Here is a 21,339-nt window from a genome sequence, read left to right on the forward strand (position 1 = left end):
CAGGAGGCAAACTTTTTACCCGTGCCGAATTTGTCCAATGTTCTTTTTACGCAACCAATTAGATCAGGGCCATAGCATACCAGTAGTTTTTCTAATGTGTTTTAAAGAAAAGCCACTAGAGACCTGAGATCTGTAAGAGTTCTATTTTATTCCCTGAATGCTAGACAGAAGAGATGATGAATAATTTATTTTCCTGTGTGGCCTCATGGTGGTGCTGATGTCTCACTGTTACTATGAATAAAAACAGTGATGAAAAAACTTTGTTTAAGTTGGCTCTATGTTGGTAACATGACATTACCTGGGGTCAGGTAAAGTGCAGAGCAGCAGTTTGTGTTTTGACCACTGCAGTTCTGGAAATGAAGATGCACCTGATGATGATGATGATGATGAATTTGTTTTTGTGCCATTTATGAACCGGCTCATTTAACGGCAGACTGAAGAACTAGAGCGATGCAGCCAGCTCAGACCACAGGAGCTCTGAATGGTCCACATACGGTCCAAGCAGTGGTTCCAAGAGGAGATGAGAGAACCTCATATAGTCCTCTCAACTGACCCTACTGTGCTGCTAAGAATGTAGTTTCCTGGCCAAATTTTCAACGTGGAAAGCCAAAAGATCTCACAAGCGACGGACTTTCCTGTAAAAATTGGCCCTCAGCTGTTTTGGCCATGGCTGGAGAAAGCTCCATAAAAGCTGAGGGCCGTTCTTCCACAAACAGAACTGTTCAAAGGACTCCTTGGTGTCACTTATGAATAAGAATGTTTATTATAGATTATGTTACATAGCCTGCTTTACGTCATGTTCTTACTTGACTTGAAGGATCCATTTAAGTTGCATCAGTACATTACGTAAAGCCTTGTCTTATTTGTGCTCTGGTAAACGGTAAATTCATCAAATTCTGTGCCGCATATTCTTCCAAGCTATCGTAGATGTCATAAACAAACCTAATAATAACCTTGTTTTCCATTCATTCCATTTACCAGCTGCAACATTAAAGTGACATAAAAGCACAAATAAAATATTCCAGTAATATTAACATATATTATTCTGAAATGGGCTCTTATAAGTATTATACCCAGATTCATAACCGTATTTTGCAGGGTTTCCATCTAACTGGTTTCAAGTCCTTTATTTTGTAGCTTGTTTACATGTGTGAGGTGGAGCCGGATATGACGTCAGCTCTTCTGTGTACACCAGCTGATCGGAGCAAAAAAAGCAGATCCGTCATTACTGTCATTTTCTAATGTTGTGATATCTGGGCCACAGCAGCAGTCCGGCTTCTCACGCGCAACTGACGTTCAGCGGGAAACTGCAGCGCGTGCAGCATACACTGGAGCTTGGCGAGGCCTGTTTGTTTTGGGTGATAGCTAGGCCTACCTGCGATGCTAAGCTAGTTAGCTAGCTGTCACCGTTAGAAGGATTCATGAACGTAAATTACTGGTGACGGAAGCTAACGGCCAGAGAATACCTTCACAGCCACACTCGAACAAACGCTGCAGGTCTGACAAAAATGTTATAGCTAGCTAATAACGTTATCTGTCGTGAATGGGTAACGTTAACGCTGGAAGGTGATTGGAAGCCTATGTAGCCTGTCCGGTTTCCACACACACTCTATGACAGATACATCGTTTGGTGTCAGCAGCGCTCTCGTCCAGCTGTAAGATGTGGTTGAAGCTCTTCTTCTTGCTCTTGTACTTCATAGTGTTGTTTATGCTAGCGAGGATTTTTGAGGCGGTAGTCTGGTATGAGACCGGTATGTTTGCCACTCAGCTGGTGGATCCAGTTACTCTCAGTTATAAGAAGTTGAAGACCATCCTGGAGTGTCGAGGGCTGGGATACTCCGGACTGGCTGAGAAGAAGGACGTCAGCGAGCTAGTCGAGAAATCAGGTAACGATCTGAGTCAGGGCCACAATCATCCATACGGGTACTTGTGCTTGTGTTATATTGGCCGGGGCTGAGTGTCTACGTAGAGAAAAATATACATCAGCTGATATATCCGATTTTCAAACTCTAAAATAATACATTTCGGCAAAGACATGAGAATGCTAGTGAAGAGGACTATTTCTATACGCTGTGTTGGAGCGTGTAAGCGAAGGGGGAGGGGAGAATGATTGGAAAACATTGCGATGTACAGCAGAAATATGTTCTCATAAGTTAAAGAACATTTCCACCTGATACCAAGTAATGACGCAATATATCATTGATAAAGGACTTTGATCGGTTCAGGGACAAAACAACTTGATAGGCACGCCTCTAGTGTTTACCAAACACCTTCATCCCTCTCTCTGCTGATTGGTCTGCGTTGTTTGTCCGATGTCTTCTTTGTGTCTCTAGGGTTATGTGCTCTGTACATTGTGGTCTGTTTCCAGGCTGAGTCTACTTTTAAAATATCCTCTCCTGACATGTTCTAAGACACATAGAAACAATTCCCTCATTGAGATATCCAGAACCTGTGAGTATGCAAATGTGTTGGACACTAGATGTCTCCTACTTCACTGAAAAGTCCTGTTCAGTGTATGTATGGGCTTCTATAGCTTCCACATCACATCGTGTGTTGCATACTGGACTAGGATTGGCTCCAGACTAGTAGTGGTGTTATACATTCTGCTGGTCCATCCAGATGTATGACTGAGGTTTGAGATGAGCACAACACAGACACTTTCCCTTTTTAGTGCATGAATGTGATGACAAACGGCACACACACATATGTCTGCAGTGTGGAGGTGGATGAATGACTAGTTGGCGTAGATCGGTACCGGGTCATGGACTGGTACCGGGTCGTGGACCGGGTGTTGTCAATAACTGGTTAACATCTCTACCTGCTGTACTTAGGGGACTTAATGATACCTGTCATTATGGATATTATTCAATACTTAAATAAATGGTCAATTCAAGTCCCTGATGATGATGATGATGATGATGATGATGATGTTATTTCTAAATTGACAACTTACCTGAGATGAAATCAAATGTTGAACACATTGTATATATAGAGGTCAAAATACCTATTATCATCATTATTATTATTATTAGTATTATTAGTATTAGTATTACCTACCACTAGAATTTGTCGTACTTGGAATCAAAGAAGAAATGAATGTTGTTTGAGGCAGGAGGTTAAGTCCTTAGTCCTTTTCAAATGGTGGTTCTCTCTGGTTCCCCCACAGGAGAGTTGACTCAGGGCGAGCTGTACTCAGCCATCAAGAAGGAGAGGGAGCAGACGGAGGCGGGAGATGTCAGCACCACACACTTCAGTGGAGAGATGCACTTCTATGAATTGGTGGAGGACACTAAAGACGGGATATGGCTGGTTCAGGTAAAGGCACTTAATAACACTATATTAAAACAATATGGTGCTGCTGCCTGATTAAGTGGACGTGACTGACTGTGCTGCGTGCAGCAGGAATATCACATTGTCTCTTATCACGCACTCTTAATCCGTCAACGTTCGTCTCGTTCAACATGGCCCCTTCATCTTGTTTTTCATCAACCTTTTAAAATAAATGTGTCCCTCGTAAGTTCCCAAGCTTTACGGAAGTGCACTACTACGCTACTGCAGGTGTGAATGTCCAAACGCATTGCAATGGGAAGGCTGTGAGCCAGACCACCTCCACATCTGGAGGTGGTCTGGTTGACATGGTGGCAGAAAGTCAGCCAGTCACAATTTCTTTTGCACTGCTTACACACAAATGACAGATTATATCCTCTATCGGTGCATGTCGTGAGTCACAGGCTGTATTCCTTTTTCTGGAGGGCAGCACAGATGGAATTTCTCTGAAGTCATTGACATTTAATATAACCAGCAGGTCAGTGGAAATGCAGCCCACCTGGTTGCAGCTTAGCAAATGGAACAAAGTTATATTCTGTGATGCTGCCAAGATGAGGAGGTGGTTTAGGACCAGCTGTGGGATGACGTCCACATCATTCTTTTAAAACGCGCTCTATTTTCATGCTCTTTCTTAGGCGTTCTGGTATCTTATTTACATTCAAGGACGACATTTTGCTACACGAGACAAATATGAAACGCGGTCCTGCAGGTCCGGCTGGTTGGTCGGCCGTGGGCGGTGATCGTCTCCAGGGCCGCAGCATCTTAATCCCAACGCTTCCTCTTCCAATGTTGATGAAGGAATTCTGTCATATGCAATTCGTGCTCTAATAATAAACTCGACAAAATGGCAAATTAAAACAAAAACAAAAAAGTAGCAAAATTCATGGGAGCTACTGCCACACATGTGCTTTTCTCCAGTTCTTCATCCATATTAAAGCAAGCAGCATGAGATGAGCAGCCGGTCCTGGTCAGGTTAGGGTTCCAGTTTAGCTTCACTTTAAGCTAAACCGATTTGAAGAGATTCACATCGGTCAGTTTCCCCCGACAGATCCTCTGTACTGCTGCACTGATGACACAAGTGTTTGCACAACATGTCAAACTTGCATCACTTTTGGCATGAATTGCACCTAATACCATTAATTACCTGGCTGGGGTCCTGTTTGATACTTCAAAGTTCTTTAATAGTACGGTGCATCGTCATCTTATACATCTTCATTTTCAGCACTTATATGAAGATAAGTTTTCAACACTCGCACTTGACTTTAACTCACCAGTTCATTTTAGTTGATCTCTACTTGAGTCTGAGCTGTTCACTGCTCTACAAAATGATGCAAAACGTCTCTTGCTTTGTTTATTGCAGTGATTTATCACATTTTAATGTAACACTTTACTATCAATGTTATATGTTTTCCTTTGTGTCCACGGACATCACATGTTTGTCCTCTCGTGTTTGTTTCCTTTGATGATTGCTTGATTTCTCAAGTCTGTGTTTCAGATTTGTGAATTGAACCGTGCTTGGCTCGGTCTGTTTATTTTGAATGGGATGAAGCAAGAGGACAACACAAGATGGATCAGACCGCCATGTTGAACCACTTTTTGTCATTAAAAGTACAAAAAAATCAGAAGAATAGTTTAGGACTTCCACAGATTTGTTCAGTATTGGCTGTCTGATCCGTCGTGTCCCTGTGTGTGTGTGTGTGTGTGTGTGTGTGTGTGTGTGTGTGTGTGTGTGTGTGTGTGTGTGTGTGTGTGCCTGCAGGTCATCGCCCAGGACCGGGAAGCTCTGCTCAGTCAGTCCAACTGGAGGAAGATGGTGCAGAAGGTGTCTCAGTTTGGGATCAGAACTGGAACCTTCAACTGCTCTAATGACTACAGGTGGGAAGCAGATGCACCGACACTTGTCACTTCTATCAGGGCGCACACATGACAAATAATGCTCATTTAGACTCTGAACTAAGATGTCTCCTTGTTCTGTTGGACACCTCGTGTCTCTGGTGTGGTGCTGACATGCTGCCTCTGTGTGCTGTCCACCAGGTCATGTATCAAGCGTGGCTGGCAGCGCTCCACCCTCATCATGTCCGTTCCCCAGACGTCGGCATCGAAGGGTAAAGTCATGCTAAAAGAATACAACGGCCGTCGCATTGAAACGGAGCACATCTTCCGCTGGATGACCTCACACGTGGCTCATCGAATCAAAACCCTGCGTCAGTCTGAGCAGCTGGTGGAGGAGTGGCGCCCTGACCCGGCCCACCCGGTGAAGATGTTTCTGTTCGCCCGTCTGTCCCAGCCACCCGCCTTCTTCTCAGCGCTGTCCGTCAAGTTCACCGGCAGGATTGAGTTCATCTTCGTGGATGTACGTCACTGGGACGACCACGGCATCCTGTCAGAGATTGACGTGACGCAGAGCCCCGCCTACATTCTCAAGATGCCGGAGGGCATCTATCGCTATGGCAACAGGTGATGATTGAACATGGGAAGGATAATAGTTTATTGTTTTTACAAACAAATACAAATGTCCTAAATCCATCTGTTTCTTCTTCCTCTCCTCGTCTCCACCTCTCCTACACTCCGCTTCTCTTGTCTTCTTTTCCTCTCTCCTCTTCTCTTTGTCTCTTCCCCTCCTTCCTCTCCTGTCTTTAGTACCGGGGAGTTCTTGTCCCTGGCTGCCATGGATACTTTCCTGCGTTCCATCCAGCCGGAGGTCAATGATCTGTTTGTCCTCAGTCTGGTTCTCATCAACTTGCTGGCCTGGATGGACCTCTTCATCACACAGGTCACTTCCTGTTTATCTTTTCACATGTATGTCACATGTGCTGTACAGTAGTGACATACAGCCACTGTAAAGGTTTGAACTAAGAGGTGCCACATTGAGAGAGAGCTGGTTCTGTATTTATTGTCCAGTTTCATTGAAATGTGTTCATTTTCTTGGACAGGGAGCAACAGTGAAACGATTTGTAGTTCTGATCCGAACACTTGGAACCTACAACTCCATACTGCTGGTGTCCTGGCTTCCTGTTCTGGTAGGGAATCATCACAACGGACGCCATCCACTAATTCTTCTTGTGTTATTTATTTTTATATATATATATATATATATATATATATATATATTTATATATATATATATATATATATATATATATATATATATATATATTTATATATATATATTTATTTATATATTTATTGTGTCAATGTCCAAATATTTATGGACCTAACTTAGGTCCATAAATATTTGGACATTGACACAATTTTCATCATTTTGGCTCTGTACACCACCACAATGGATTTGAAATGAAACAATCAAGATGTGTGTTAAGTGCAGACTTTCAGCTTTAATTTGAGGGTATTTACATCCAAATCAGGTGAACGGTGTAGGAATTACAACACATTTTATATGTGGCCCCTCCTTTTTAAGGGACCAAAAGTAATTGGACAATTGGCTGCTCAGCTGTTCCATGGCCAGGTGTGTGTTATTCCCTCGTTATTTCATTGACAAGGAGCAGATAAAAGGTCTAGAGTTCATTTCAAGTGTGGTATTTGTGTTTGGAATCTGTTGCTGTCAACTCTCAATATGAAGTCCAAAGAGCTGTCACTATCAGTGAAGCAAGCCATCATTAGTCTGAAAAATCTAAATCAAATTAAAGCTGAAAGTCTGCACTTAACGCACATCTTGATTGTTTCATTTCAAATCCATTGTGGTGGTGTACAGAGCCAAAATGATGAAAATTGTGTCAATGTCCAAATATTTATGGACCTAACTGTGTGTGTGTATATATGTATATATATATATATATATATCTATATCTATATATATATCTCTGTATCGTTACATATGCTATACTATTTGCTGCATGAGTAATTTAGAAAAGGTGTCATCCTATAGTTAATCCATCACAGTGCAACACTAGTCACCACTAGCTTCAGCCTATGGTATTTTACACTGCGTAAGTTAGCCTAGCGGCTAGCAGACTTTTCCTTGCTCAAAGCTCTTCTGCTCTTTTTTTTTTTTTTTTTTTTTTTTGAAGTCACTGCATCTCTAGACGACGATTGAATTTACTTTACTGAAACAGAGCAGCTCATACTGGGAGAGCAACAAGTTGTAGACTGCTGAGGTTTGAATGTGTCCATCTGCTATCAAGGTGTGCTCAAAGCTCCGCCCCCAGTAAGCACACAAGAGGAAAGGAGAGAAACTAGCGTGGCAGTAAAGACTCCTCTCAATGAGCTGAAATAAAACGAGTGCACATAGATTAGGAACATACAATATTTTCTGACAGACAATGGGAGGGGAAGCAGTAGGTTTATTGGTCAACTGTAAAATGTCTTGCATCCATTACAAGCCTTTGTCACAAGAGTTTGATAACTACATTTTAGAAATCGAAAGATAGACCTAATAAAGTGGCCATTAACTGTTTATAGCCATAGACTTCCCTTACTTGTTGAATTGATAATAACTGATCACTGATCACTGATTGATCACTCCTCTAGGCTCTCCTCCAGCTGCCCTATCTGGAAACTCTGTATGGTTACAGTCTGAAGGTGCTCCGGTATGCTGACACCACCACATTGGCCAGCCTGGTGAGAGCTGACTGGACCTTCTACTCATCCCACCCAGCTCTCTTCCTGTCCACCTACCTGGCCCACGGCCTGCTGGTCGACTACTTTGAGAAGAAACGTCGCTGTGGCATCAGGAGCCAAGAGGACAGCACCACCAACCTGGAGTGGCTGGCCAGTCTGTGGGACTGGTACACTTCCTACCTGCTCCACCCGATCGCATCGCTGCAGCAGGTCCCGTCTGACCACTCCGACTGGGAGGATGACCCCCACTTCTTATTAGAGCGTTTGGCTTTCCCTGATCTCTGGCTTCGCCCTTTAGTAAACATGGACTACATTAAAGCCCTGCCGACCTGGAGGTTCAGAGCCGTTGGTGAGGAGTCGGGTGGGAGGCTGGATGAAGAGACGGATAGTTCACATTCAGACACAGAGAGCAGGGAGCCGATGGATTCCCCTCCACACAGCAGCAGCGCACACAGGAGGTCTTTGTGCAACCAGGACAGCGACACACAGCCGTCTGTGTGCAACGGCGCGGACGCGACCGGTGGCTGTCCGTCCTTCTGCTGTCACCATGGAAACAGAGGCTCACCATCCGCCCACGGGGCAGCGAAGGACGGCTGCCTCTGCGATTGGTCGGTGTGGCCCTGTGGCGTGCTGCAGTGCTCCGAGTGTGTGGTGTGTCTGGAGAACTTTGTGAGCGAGGAGCTGCTGATGGCTCTGCCCTGTGGCCACGCCTTCCACCAGCACTGCATCGTGGTGTGGCTGGCGGGAGGCAGACACTGCTGCCCGGTGTGCCGCTGGCCCAGCTACAAGAAGAAGCAGCAGAGAGCCGCACAGAGCCCTGCTGACGATGCACCGCAGGCCTGAAGGTGAAGTCTCCCCCCGTTTTGGTTGGCACTGAGCTCAGTGTCCATGGAGACCGTCTGATGTCATCACAGCTGGATTGGAGTGAAGTTGGGACGGGGAGGAGTTGAGCGGAAAACGCAGCCAGTAGGTCATCAATCAGCTTGCTTCCATTACTGTTGAAGGTGATGTGCTGGCCATTATTGCAGACGGGTGAAACTGGTTTCTGCGTAGGGAGGACATGGATTCACACAGTAACCATTGGTGAAGTCACAGACAACTTGGTAGTGCAATAAAAACATCTTTCTGGTTTCGCCTTCTGTCACCCAGAAACCGTCAGTGAGATTTCTTCCACGTGGTGTTTTGATTTTCTGGCTGGTATTTATCTAATACTTATCAAGTGCATCCAAACACAGCTGTATACACGTGTCCACTAACGGCTCCATCCTGTCTGTGTTTGTGTTGTGTTTAGAACCGGATAGTCTTCTCTATCGAACGCTCCCATTGGTCAACACAGGAAAGAAAGTACAACAATCAGTCAGTCAGCACAACGGTACAATGAATGGATGGAACCGGGTGTGTAATATCACACTCGGGTCCTTCTGCTTGTGAAGGCGTTGGACACCATCAACTCCTCACGATCTTCATTTTTACATAACTCAAGTATTTATTTTGATGATCCACAGAGAACGTGCTTCAAACAAGTTTCCTGCCCCGCCCCCTATCAATAGCGTGTACCTTTATAAATCTGCCCTATCACACCTCCTAGTTGTACCATTTAGAACCCAAACGGGTGAGGATACAGAGCACAGCTCGGTGGTCACAGTGAGGATGCGGTATTCAGCAACATGTCTGGATCGCCACCATTCTGTCCTGAACTCGCAGAAGTTGGACATTATAATCTCCAGTATGATATGAAAGCCCAATAATCCCCTGACACCACACAGGGTGTTCACGTTGATGTCATGCAGGTGTGTGTGTGGGTGTGGGTGTGGGTGTACAATAGTGCAGCAATAGGCTGCTCACATACAAACGCTGACCTGCTGCCGTCAAGTCACTGCTGGCATTATTTGCCTTCATCACGCCAGCCTTTTGGTTTAAGAAGTTCTATCACAGATCAACAGAACCACAAGCCGTGTTCAGCAGCTGCAACACTAAAGCAAGCCAGTTCAAGCTGCACTAATCAATACTTTATATTCGCAGTAGGTCAATGACTGTGTTATGTAGTGACAGACAGTTCCCCCAGTCTTTTCACTTTCAGCTCTTAATCACTCAGCAGCAGTTTGTACACTACCATCAGCTAACGGCTAACAGCAGACGTGAACATAGCGGAGCATTTAGCAGCTAAAGAGGAGCTGGTGGACCCGTCGCTCTGCGTCTGCTGCCTGTGGATTCACATCAACGTCATGGGATGATCATATGTCACTTGTTGTGTTGAGAGTTTGCCGAAAAATAAAATAAAATAAATGAATGGACCTTTAACAACACAGTGGTGTTATTTAATCATTATGTATGAATGACCTCAAACAATGCTGCAGGTTTTCGTCGTTGAATTTACAAAAGGTGCCGTCGTATCGTCTTTAATCGGGGCAAATAGACTGATATATTTGCGTTCTCTGTGAGGTAACGGGTCGTGGACACAGTGCGTGTCATGAAGGTGACGCTGGGAGTGGAAGAGGAGACCGCTCAGTGCGCATGCTTTTTATTTTTCCTTCATGAACGTCCGTGTCGACGCCAGGAGCTGGGCTGCAGGCAGGATCACCACACAGCAGAACTCAATTCATAGTTTCATCCCGAAACGTCTCAAGAACAGAAACAAAGCTCTTATTGAATAACTGTACCGTTTAAACGATGTTGTCTCAATTTACCAAAGACAATGAGCAGATATTCTGACATTTGGAAGTGGAGGTTCTGGGAGGAAACCTCCTAGAGCTGTATAATAGAAAAGACACGCTGACATTAGAACAGGACGGGCCGGTCCTGCTGCTGCCAGCACCCTGCAGACAAGCTAGGGGAGCACGTCCTCTGTGTGTCATGACGTTTAGAACCTTAACACTCACACACGCTAAGATCTCATTCTGTCCTGGAGGAGGCGCTCTGCTAAGTCCATTCCACCTGCCACACACACACACACACACACACACACACACACACACAGTTGCCTATTTACACATCTAGCAGAGGTCTGTTTGTGTACACGTGGTGAATGGAAGTCCAATACTCTTGAATTGAATTTGCCTTATTTCTACACTGTCCTCTGTCAAACCAAAGACAAAAAGAAAAAGTGATTGAATGGAGGAATGCCTCACTAGTGACCAACATGCCACCGATGTCTCACATCTTGTGTGCCTTTGGGTAAAGTCTCACCTTGTAAACTGACGTACTCCCCGATCTGGTCGGCCGCCTCCTCTGACAGGCCCTTCTCGTTCACCATCTCCTTCCTCACGTCCTCCCAGGGCATCTGGGTTTGGAAGAACCAAAGAATTCATCACACTCACCACGGTCTTGTCTGTTTAGTCTCAAAGTGTGGTCTCCATGTCAGTAGATCAATCTACATGGGAGTAACGGCTTCTCATCATTGAGTGTGGAACTGCTCAGCATGTTCACATACCTTGTCCAGTTTATCCACTGTTGAACAGATGGTGCGGAACTTGTCATCTGGAACACCACACACAGCGAACATTCCATCAAGAATACGTCGGTCGTTGACCTGGACACCGAGGATGTGATAATTAATAATAATAATAATAATAATAATAACTTCAGCCTGGACCAGGGAACAGCTAACGGCCTCATCTGAGGCTACAGGTTGATCCGTAAGGAATCGGAAGCTCAGCCAGACAGAACAGAAGTTTATTCGCTAAAATAGGGGCAATATGATCACGCTGTTGAGATCTGGCTTAACATCTGGTGGCTGTGTTCTGGACACGCTGAAGTAATGTTGTTTTGGTCAAGCTAAGATGACACAGAGATGACACCTGCTGACCCGTCTACAAGTTTCATCTGTAAATGTCAGTGAACGGACACGACCAACCTTGATCCGGAAGTCTCCGAGGTCCAGCCCACTCAGGATTTCATGGACAATCTTCAGACACTCTGCGTCTGGAATCATGGCGTCATACTGCCCTGCTATGTCGAAGTCCTGAAACACACACACACACACACACACACACACACCAGAAGATAAGAACTAAAAGTACAGGCTACATAATATTACAGGAACCAACACACACAGCACCAGAGGCCTACCTGAGCCACAGTGATCCCAGGGAAAGAACGCAGAGATCGGACCCGTGGCGCAGCCCGAAAGCCCATCAGACCAGAGCCAGCACGAACACAGAACATGCCCAGCATGTTCAGCGCACCGCACGGACAAAAAAATACATAAAAAACAAGTCCAGGAATTGGACAGATAAAAGTTCAGGAGTGCATCATGGGTACAGCAATGTCCAGTGGTATTGTACAGGGCCAGCCACTCACAAGAGTCAGTAGAAGTAGAACCAGGAAGTGAGTTGAGCAATGATGTCCCAGAGGGTTGGATTCACCAGGAAAGCGAGGTAGATGATGGTGACGATGAAGGGTGAGGCGGGCCGAGGTCATCGAGGGTCAGGCAGGAAGAACAGGAGAAAAGTGGTAAGCAACCCTAGCACTAGGGGGGGGGGCAGGGCATGACCCATCATCATCATCATCATCATCATCATCATCACAGCGTGGAGGACAGAACATGAGATCACATGAGACCAAGTCAATCAAAGAAGCCAGACCAACACACACACACACACACACACACACACACACACACACACACACACACACACACAGTGTGTCTTCATCCGTCTTTTGTTAAATGAAAGATCAAAGTTTTTTTGGAGAAGATTATAGGCATCTAATGCTTCTTGTATTGTGACATTACACAAGTGTAATGAGGAATGAGCTGCTTTACTGGGACCCTTGAATAGAACAGAGCCATGGTTTATATGTCATTAGTAACACCTGTGCTGTGCCTACTACTGTATGTATTCAGTCTTAATGTCTACTGTGAAAAAGACCTATTGAGCTTTCCACTCTCGCTTACAGCAATCAGCTCCCCAGAGGTTAGACCGCACGTGCGTGTGTGTGTGTGTGTGTGTGTGTGTGTGTGTGTGTGAGAGTCACTGGTGATGTGGTGTTGTTAAAACACAGCTCTCAATGACACTCCCTGACATGACAGCAGGAAATTCAGACCCAAACAAGACAATCAAATAGGAGGACAAACAGCGTCCAGACTTTCATTCAGAAGCATTTATGTCACACAAGACCTCAGAATTCCTCCACCTGCTGTGACATCCTCTGTGGTGCCACTTTGGCAGAGGACAATGTTTAAATAGCAGTGGAAGGACCAGTAGTTTAAAACAGCGGAGACATAAAGCTGGTCCTCAGTAACGTTTTGGACAGAAACATTTCCAACATGAGGTCTGTGCGTTTCACAGATAATACACATGCATGTATACATGCACGTTTAACTATGGAAGCCCATTTCCGCCACTGTGAGGAAAAAAATAAGATCCTATAAGTCATTATAATGACATACTATCTCAAAATATTGACTTAGCATCTCATAATAATGAGATACTATCATTATTTCGACTTACTATCTCATAAGGAGATACTATCTCATTATTATGAGATGCTAAGTCATTATTTTGAGATAGTATCTCATTATAACGACTTACAGGATGTTAATTTTTTCCTCACAGTTGCGGAAATGAGCTTCCATAGTTTTTTGATTCGTGGAGAAAGTATTTTGAGTATTTTAAATACAAAATTACTCCACTCTTAAGTATTTTGTTACAAATTGCGTTCGATTTTTTGTCGGCCCTATCAAATACAAATTACAAAATACTCAAAAGTAATTTAAATACGTATTTCAAATACAAGTAATAGAAATACTACCCATCTCTGCCCTGAGAGGACTAGACCCCTGAGAGGACTGGACCCTGAGAGGACTAGACCCCTGAGAGGACTGGACCCTGAGAGGACTGGACCCTGAGAGGACTAGACCCCTGAGAGGACTGGACCCTGAGAGGACTAGACCCCTGAGAGGACTGGACCCTGAGAGGACGAGACCCCTGAGAGGACTGGACCCTGAGAGGACGAGACCCCTGAGAGGACTAGACCCCTGAGAGGACTGGACCCTGAGAGGACTGGACCGCAGGGAGAAGGTGGGAAACATTACTGATCAACCAACATCTCTCCTCATCTTTCTTGGTTTTTCCTTCTTGGCAGAGGCTTCACATTCCAACTCAAAGTATCTTTATGGGCCGTGACGTCTGCGTCCTCTTGGCCCCATTTGTCCGGGGACAGTCAAGAAAATCAAGAGTTCTTCAAAGTCCAAGTCGCTGACTAGACGTTTTACAGCAGCCCACTGCTCCTAAATGCTTAGGAAGGGTTAAATGCATGTGCAGCTGTATGTAAATGAGGATGGTAATAATGACAATGAGGTTTTCTGTATTGTTGTGACCGCTCAAACAAAGGTTCTGATGTGTGTTGGTTGTCAATGGCCTCAAAAGTAAACACGTTTTTTTCAGTCCATTAGAAATCTAATTAACTTTAGGTCCATGTTTCACTATGATCAACAGACACTTCACAGGTCCATTACACTGCAGTGTCTCACATTACAACAGTTTAACGCTTCACGTATACACCTTGTATATCTTGTTCTGCTTTTGCCTGAGCTGATCACTGAATCAGACGGCAACTCTTCTAAATAATGAAAGCATGAATGAAGATGTGTATGTTTGGACAGCAGCTTGTAATGAGTGACTGTGTTATTGTATCAAGAGACTCAATCATCTTTCCCTTAGTCTTTGGAACAGTAACACAGCTGTGAAGGAGGAAACAAAACATTTAACAGACAGCATAGTTGTTGATGATTTATTGGAACATGTGCAGTGTTGACAAAAAAAGAAAAGAAATGCAGCCTGATGTATTCTTTAACGACTCTTAGGCTCTTAGGCCTGGGTGGGGGGGAATAAATACCTGAACCAAACCAGTGGATCTGAATTGACAAGACTAGATTGATAAGTGCAATTATTCAATTAGTCACAATATCCTCCATAGTGACTTTAAAACAATTCTGTTACTTATGTTACATCTGAACATGAATCACTTGGTTAACTTCAGTTCCCTTAAAGGAATACACCACTAACCATCTCTAGTGACCATCAAACACTCCCACCAGCCAGTGGAAACTCTTTGATACTCAAAAGACTTTCAGTGGATTGTTCCTTTAAGGGTTGCCAGGTTACATGAGCGTGGCAACCTACGGAGCCTGGGTGGTTCCTAACCCCACAGCATTTGCATACGCAGACAGCAGACTGACCACCTGCCTAGTCTCCAGTGTGAGTCTGGCTTCAGTCAGCCAGTCCTCCACCACTCTCCTGGCCTCTCCTCTCAACTGGTTCACCAGTTTAGCTGCCAACTCCAGATCCCCATGCTCTAAGCAGAAGCTAGCATACGACAGAAGCTTGAATGGGTCTAAATCCTCGCTGCCCAGCTGGCCGGGTGGCGCTTCCTGTTTGGCCTCGAACAGCAGCGCAGCTTGAAGGTAGGACAAGAAATACTGGTACAAGGAGTTGTGGGTTTCGTCGACGAGGGCGACCCGGCGAGCCAGCGATCGAAGGGAGTTGAAGCGGGCCCGGAGGGAGGCCTCGCTGTACACGCCGCGCTGCAGCGATTCTTCTGGAAGGGCCGTTGCCAGAGCCAAGGCAAAGTCATTGTCTTGGCAGCTGTCTCGCACAGCCTGAGCAGCGCCCTCTAGAGGCATGGTGGGGGAGTCAGCGTCGGCCATTTTTAACAACTAGTTGAGCGCCTCTACAGAGAGCCAGAGCTGTGGGCTTTACGGGCCTCCTCCTCCGCCACCACATGACCTGCAATTAAAAGACAAGAAGGTGTTTACATGAGCCTGGTGATGAAGAGTCCAGATGTTGTACTAGTCTGCCATGAGTCCATATCTTTAAATAAATCATGAATAAACCACATTATTTATTTCTAGAACAAGTAACTGCACCCAGGCCAATAACAACACATAGTGGTGATTACAGGCTCTCTCCACACTCTGACCACCAGACCATCCACCACTGGGATGGTCTGAGTGGATCCAGTTCCTCTTGTGTGGAGGAAAAGGATTACAGTTCTGGCCTCTCGGGTCGAAAGGTTCAAACTAAGTCCTGAGCCACAGGACGCGTGTGTGTGCGTGCGTGCGTCACCGTTTCTGTGTTGTAATTAGTGTTATATTATTATTGTTGTTTTGCTATTATTTCTCATATATATATATATATATATATATATATATATATATATATATATATATATATATATATATACATACATATATATATATATACAGTTGTGGTCAAAAGTTTACATACACTTGTAAAGAACATAATGTCATGGCTCTCTTGAGTTTCCCCGTTATTTCTACAACTCTGATTTTTCTCTGATAGAGTGATTGGAACAGATACTTCTTTGTCACAAAAAACATTCATGAAGTTTGGTTCTTTCATGACTTTATTATGGGTTAACAGAAAAAGTGACAAAATCTGCTGGGTCAAAAATATACATACAGCAACATGAATTAGCAATTTTGGTGACTTAGAAAGTTGTGTCAATGAAATGAGCTTCATAGCATGGCCTCTTAACTTCTTGTGAGTGATTATGAGTGACTACAGCTGGTGACTTCTCTGAGGCCATTTAAATAGGGCTCATTGGATACAAACGCCCACAAACGCTACAATGGGAAAGTCAAAGGAGCTCAGCATGGATCTGAAAAAGCGAATCATTGACTTGAACAAGTCAGGAAAGTCACTTGGAGCCATTTTAAAGCAGCTGCAGGTCCCAAGAGCAACAGTGCAAACAATTGTTTGTAAGTATAAAGTGCATGGCACTGTTTTGTCACTGCCACGATCAGGAAGAAAACGCAAGCTATCACCTGCTGCTGAGAGAAAATTGGTCAGGAGGGTGAAGAGTCAACCGAGAACCACCAAAAAGCAGATCTGCCAAGAATTAGAAGCTGCTGGAACACAGGTGTCAGTGTCCACAGTCAAGCGTGTTTTGCATCTCCATGGACTGAGAGGCTGCCGTGCAAGAAGGAAGCCCTTGCTCCAAAAGCGGCACCTTAAGGCTCGACTGAAGTTTGCTGCTGATCACATGGACAAAGATAAGACCTTCTGGAGGAAAGTTCTGTGGTCAGACGAAACAAAAATCGAGCTGTTTGGCCACAATGCCCAGCAATATGTTTGGAGGAGAAAAGGTGAGGCCTTTAACCCCAAGAACACCATGCCTACCGTCAAGCACGGTGGTGGTAGTATTATGCTGTGGGGCTGTTTTGCTGCCAATGGAACTGGTGCTTTACAGAGAGTAAAAGGGATAATGAAGAAGGAGGATTACCTTCAAATTCTTCAAGATAACCTAAAATCATCAGCCCGAAGGTTGGGTCTTGGGCGCAGTTGGGTGTTCCAACAGGACAATGACCCCAAACACACATCAAAAGTGGTAATGGAATGGCTAAATCAGGCTAGAATTAGGGTTTTAGAATGGCCTTCCCAAAGTCCTGACTTAAATCCCATTGAGAACATGTGGACAATGCTGAAGAAACAAGTCCATGTCAGAAAGCCATCAAATTTAACTGAACTGCACCAATTCTGTCAAGAGGAGTGGTCAAAGATTCAACGAGAAGCTTGCCAGAAGCTTGTGGATGGCTACCAAAAGAGCCTAATTGAAGTGAAAATGGCCAAGGGACATGTAACCAAATATTAGCACTGCTGTATGTATATTTTTGACCCAGCAGATTTGATCACTTTTTCTGTTAACCCATAATAAAGTCATGAAAGAACCAAACTTCATGAATGTTTTTTGTGACAAAGAAGTATCTGTTCCAATCACTCTATCAGAGAAAAATCAGAGTTGTAGAAATAACTGGAAACTCAAGAGAGCCATGACATTATGTTCTTTACAAGTGTATGTAAACTTTTGACCGCAACTGTGTATATATATATATATATATATATATATATATATATATATATATATATATATATATATATATATATATATATATATATATTATGTTAATTATTTTTCTTATAATTATGATTTAGTGGTCCTAGCATTGTTTCTTTTCCTACTTATGATTGTTGTTATTATTATTTTATTACATTTTACAAGTAGTATCATTTATATGGAACCACCTGGGCTGCTTACTAAACTGTCCAGCCATCCAGATGCCTGTGGGAACTACCCGATTGAGCATCGTCTTCCCTGTGACTGTGACTCCCCCTGCTCCATGTCGCTGACATTAATGTTGGATTGAAGGACCTGCATTTAAAAACAAACAACGCTTTGGACTTCTTCTTTGATTGACAGCTGATGACAGCTTTTTATAGATTATTGACATTGTTTTTATTATTATGATTATATTCACTATGATTATTTTGATACCATTTTTATTCTTATTATATTTCAAATAATCGTATTGTTTTTATTGTTATTATTTATAATGTTGTTTTTTATTCTTATTATGTTTATATTCTCATTGTATTGTTATTTGTATTATATTATTGATACCGTTATTATTATTATTTTAGTATTATTATTTTGTTGGTCTATTTTACTAATGTTATGAGTATTATCATTGTTAGAAGTAGTCATAGGAGTAGTATTTGACTATTGGGGTGACCGTGGCTAAGTGGAGAGCAGCGTATCAATCTATACGGTGTGTAGATAGATACTGAATTGTAAGTCGCTTTGGATAAAAGCGTCTGCTAAATGACTGTAATGCAATTGTTGTTATTCTAATTTACTGATATTTTTATTATTCATATCATATTTCATTTTTGGTAAATGGACTGTACTTTCACAGTACATGTCATCATTCACACATATTCATACACTGATGGCAGGGGCTACCACCAAAGTGCCACCTTAACCTCTTAACTCACACAAGTGATAAGAACTACCTAAAATGACATGTCCCATACGCCAACATAGAGGAGGCGGGGTTATGACCTATACTGGCGATCGAGATGTTTTGACTTAATTTGGGGAAGCTGTCATATCATCCATCTTAATGTAAATAAAATCAATTAAAATGACTTTTCGGTGTGTTCTGTAGGACTCGTACCTCCTCTCTGGAGGCCACGACGCGGAGCTTCACCACTCCATCCTTCAGCTCCTGTTCTCCCAGTATGGCCACCAGGGGGATCCCAGACTCCTCGCAGTGCTGCAGCTGACTCAGCAGTTTGGGGTTCTTCTTGTACATCACCTCTGCCTGGATACATGCAGACACACACACACAGGAGTCAGTTGACGGTACTTTTCAGAATTAAAAGTCTTACTAGTCAGTTCTAAATGACAGCATTGTATCTTAGAACAGAGTGGGGCTCACAGATCAAAACCAAATCAATGAAACTATGACTGAGACACACACACACACACACACACACACACACACACACACACACACACACACACACACACACACACACACACACACACACCTTAATGCCAGCATTCCAGAGCTCAGTGACAAGTTGGAGTCTTTCCTCCAGCAGGTTCTTCTGAGCCGACGCCACCATGACCTGAACCTCTGTGGTGCGGACCTTCTCTGCTGAGGCCTGAACAACACAACACTGTTACAGTCTGGACATCAACACAAACAACACCTCAACCTGAGGAACAATCCAAACAGGTGTGACTTAAAAAAAAGAAAACACCTAGGAACTAAAAGGGTTCCTTCAGTCCATTCTTGTACTTTGAGAAAGTACTCTCTCCTGACCAGGTCCTTTTTGGGGGACAAAATGTCTCTTTTCTTTTTGACCCCGGTCCCTGCGGTGTTCCTCAAAGAGGCTTTAGTGACTTCTATGCAACGTATCACAGCGGACACATTTACCTCAGCCTTCTGCTCCATGATGGAGAAGATCCTCTCGATGCCGATGCTGACGCCCACGCACGGCACTTTCCTACCCTTGGGGTCAAACATGCCCACTAGGCCGTCGTATCGACCGTCGTATCGACCCCTCTGCAGGGGCCCCATTTTGGGCTTCAGTGGACACCGGGGCCACACCCGCCTGAGTCAGCACCGCCTCATAAATGATTCCTGTGTAGTAGTCCAGACCCCGAGCCAGACTGAGGTCAAATACCACCTGAGACGATGAAGTAAGAGGAGAGAGTAAAGATACCAGATCAGAGAGAAGAAAGTAGATGGTATGATGACATTATTATGCAAGAAATAGTATGGGACGCATGAATAACAGCATGTCTCACCTTGTCTGTGACCTGGAAGAGCTGCAGGTAGCTGAAGAGCAGCTTGATGTCAGACAGGCCAGCACAGGCCTGCTTACTAAATGGGCAATAATCTATAATATGTGTGTAATATGTGTCGCTCAGCTCTACAGGTGTGTAGAGCTTGAACGTCTCTTCATTTGAATGTGTCTGAATGATCCTTTAAAAATCATAACAATTGTTTCCATAATTGATTGTTTAAAATCAAGCTACTGAGATCTGTGATCGTTCCTTTTACAAGAAAGGTCAGTCATTTCTAGTTTGTCTGGAGCTTGCATGCAGGAGGGAGATATTAAATTTCTATTTAGGAAGTATGTATAAAATAACTTGTTCACAGAAACTGAACTAGGAATATTTGCAGTCAGGCTTGTTGTACAGAATCCTGTACAACCAGTCCAGGAATACACTGACAAAGGAGATCAAAGTAGCAGAGAGGAGTTACACTGAAAACCTCAAAAAACACGTTTTTAGCCAACATGGGTGGAGTGGCCTGCAGGAAACAGACTGCGCTACATCCTGCAGCACCTTTACCTCCGGATGTTTGCTCTCCCCGCTGCTCTTTTCCCTCTACTCCAGTGGTTCTCAACTGGTCTGGCTGCGGGACCCACCATCACCCCTTAACCCTCCTGTTATGTTTGTTTTTTAGGTACAGCCATAATGTTCGCGGGTCAATTTGACCCGGTACATGTTTAATCATCCAAAAGTGGTCAGAAACCAAAAAATCCTAATAAATATAGTTTGTATCTCATCACCAACTCCCTTACTAACAATTCAATCAGTATTTAGTGGAATGGAGTTATTCACCCCTCCATAGATCATAGTTCAATTAGGATAACCCACTCGTTTTCATGAAAAATACATGTTCAAACATTTTTTTATGGTACTTTGGAAAAACCTAGATATAAATTACATTAGTCTACCATAACATGTATTTATTTCAAAATTTTTTGTAATTTTTGAAACTTTCTTTTTTTCATGGGGTGATGTAGATAAATAGAGATGAGACACCTCTGCTGTTCAGGGTCATATTGACCCGCTCACTGAAAATCAAGACAAATGAGTCATAAGGATTTGTATTGAAAGTAAACTTGATTTATGTTCATTTATAATGTTAAGAAACTGAAATTTACAAAAATGAACAAGAGATGAGCACAATGAACGAGGTGTGTGTGTGAGTGTGATTGTGTTTCCTCATTTCCTCATCTGATGGTTCATAATCAGTACCATTATAATCTGAATTGACCTCAAGATGGTCTTCATCTTCAGACACATCCTCCTCTATTTCACTGTCGTGAT

The 21,339-nt window shown here is 43.7% G+C and overlaps 3 protein-coding genes and 1 pseudogene across 3 annotated transcripts; 1 reads left to right on the forward strand and 3 right to left on the reverse strand.

Moving 5' to 3' along the window:
* The first annotated feature begins 1,170 nt into the window (after nucleotides 1-1,170).
* On the forward strand, nucleotides 1,171-10,209 carry rnf103 (ring finger protein 103). The gene is made up of 7 exons (XM_068714144.1): nucleotides 1,171-1,886; nucleotides 3,167-3,315; nucleotides 5,087-5,202; nucleotides 5,362-5,784; nucleotides 5,968-6,100; nucleotides 6,261-6,347; nucleotides 7,816-10,209. Exons 1-7 carry the CDS (start codon nucleotides 1,661-1,663, stop codon nucleotides 8,746-8,748), a joined length of 2,067 nt encoding a protein of 688 aa, XP_068570245.1. The 5' UTR covers nucleotides 1,171-1,660; the 3' UTR covers nucleotides 8,749-10,209.
* Nucleotides 10,210-10,789: 580 nt separating this feature from the next.
* Nucleotides 10,790-11,894, reverse strand: LOC137875805 (histidine--tRNA ligase, cytoplasmic-like). Its single transcript, XM_068715313.1, has 4 exons — nucleotides 11,759-11,894; nucleotides 11,336-11,434; nucleotides 11,092-11,185; nucleotides 10,790-10,839 (listed from the first exon to the last, which is right to left on the reverse strand). Exons 1-4 carry the CDS (start codon nucleotides 11,834-11,836, stop codon nucleotides 10,790-10,792), a joined length of 321 nt encoding a protein of 106 aa, XP_068571414.1. The 5' UTR covers nucleotides 11,837-11,894.
* A 2,799-nt stretch (nucleotides 11,895-14,693) lies between these two features.
* LOC137875837 (MICOS complex subunit Mic60-like) lies at nucleotides 14,694-15,568 on the reverse strand. The gene has a single exon (XM_068715344.1). It carries the CDS (start codon nucleotides 15,551-15,553, stop codon nucleotides 15,026-15,028), a length of 528 nt encoding a protein of 175 aa, XP_068571445.1. The 5' UTR covers nucleotides 15,554-15,568; the 3' UTR covers nucleotides 14,694-15,025.
* Nucleotides 15,569-15,576: 8 nt separating this feature from the next.
* On the reverse strand, nucleotides 15,577-20,654 carry LOC137875806 (histidine--tRNA ligase, cytoplasmic-like; annotated as a pseudogene).
* Between the last annotated feature and the right edge of the window lie 685 nt (nucleotides 20,655-21,339).

This window comes from Cebidichthys violaceus, unplaced genomic scaffold (genome assembly GCF_023349555.1).
Source record: "Cebidichthys violaceus isolate CVI_PGR_0920_01 unplaced genomic scaffold, fCebVio1.0.p SCAF_2, whole genome shotgun sequence".
Classification (NCBI taxonomy): domain Eukaryota; kingdom Metazoa; phylum Chordata; class Actinopteri; order Perciformes; family Stichaeidae; genus Cebidichthys; species Cebidichthys violaceus.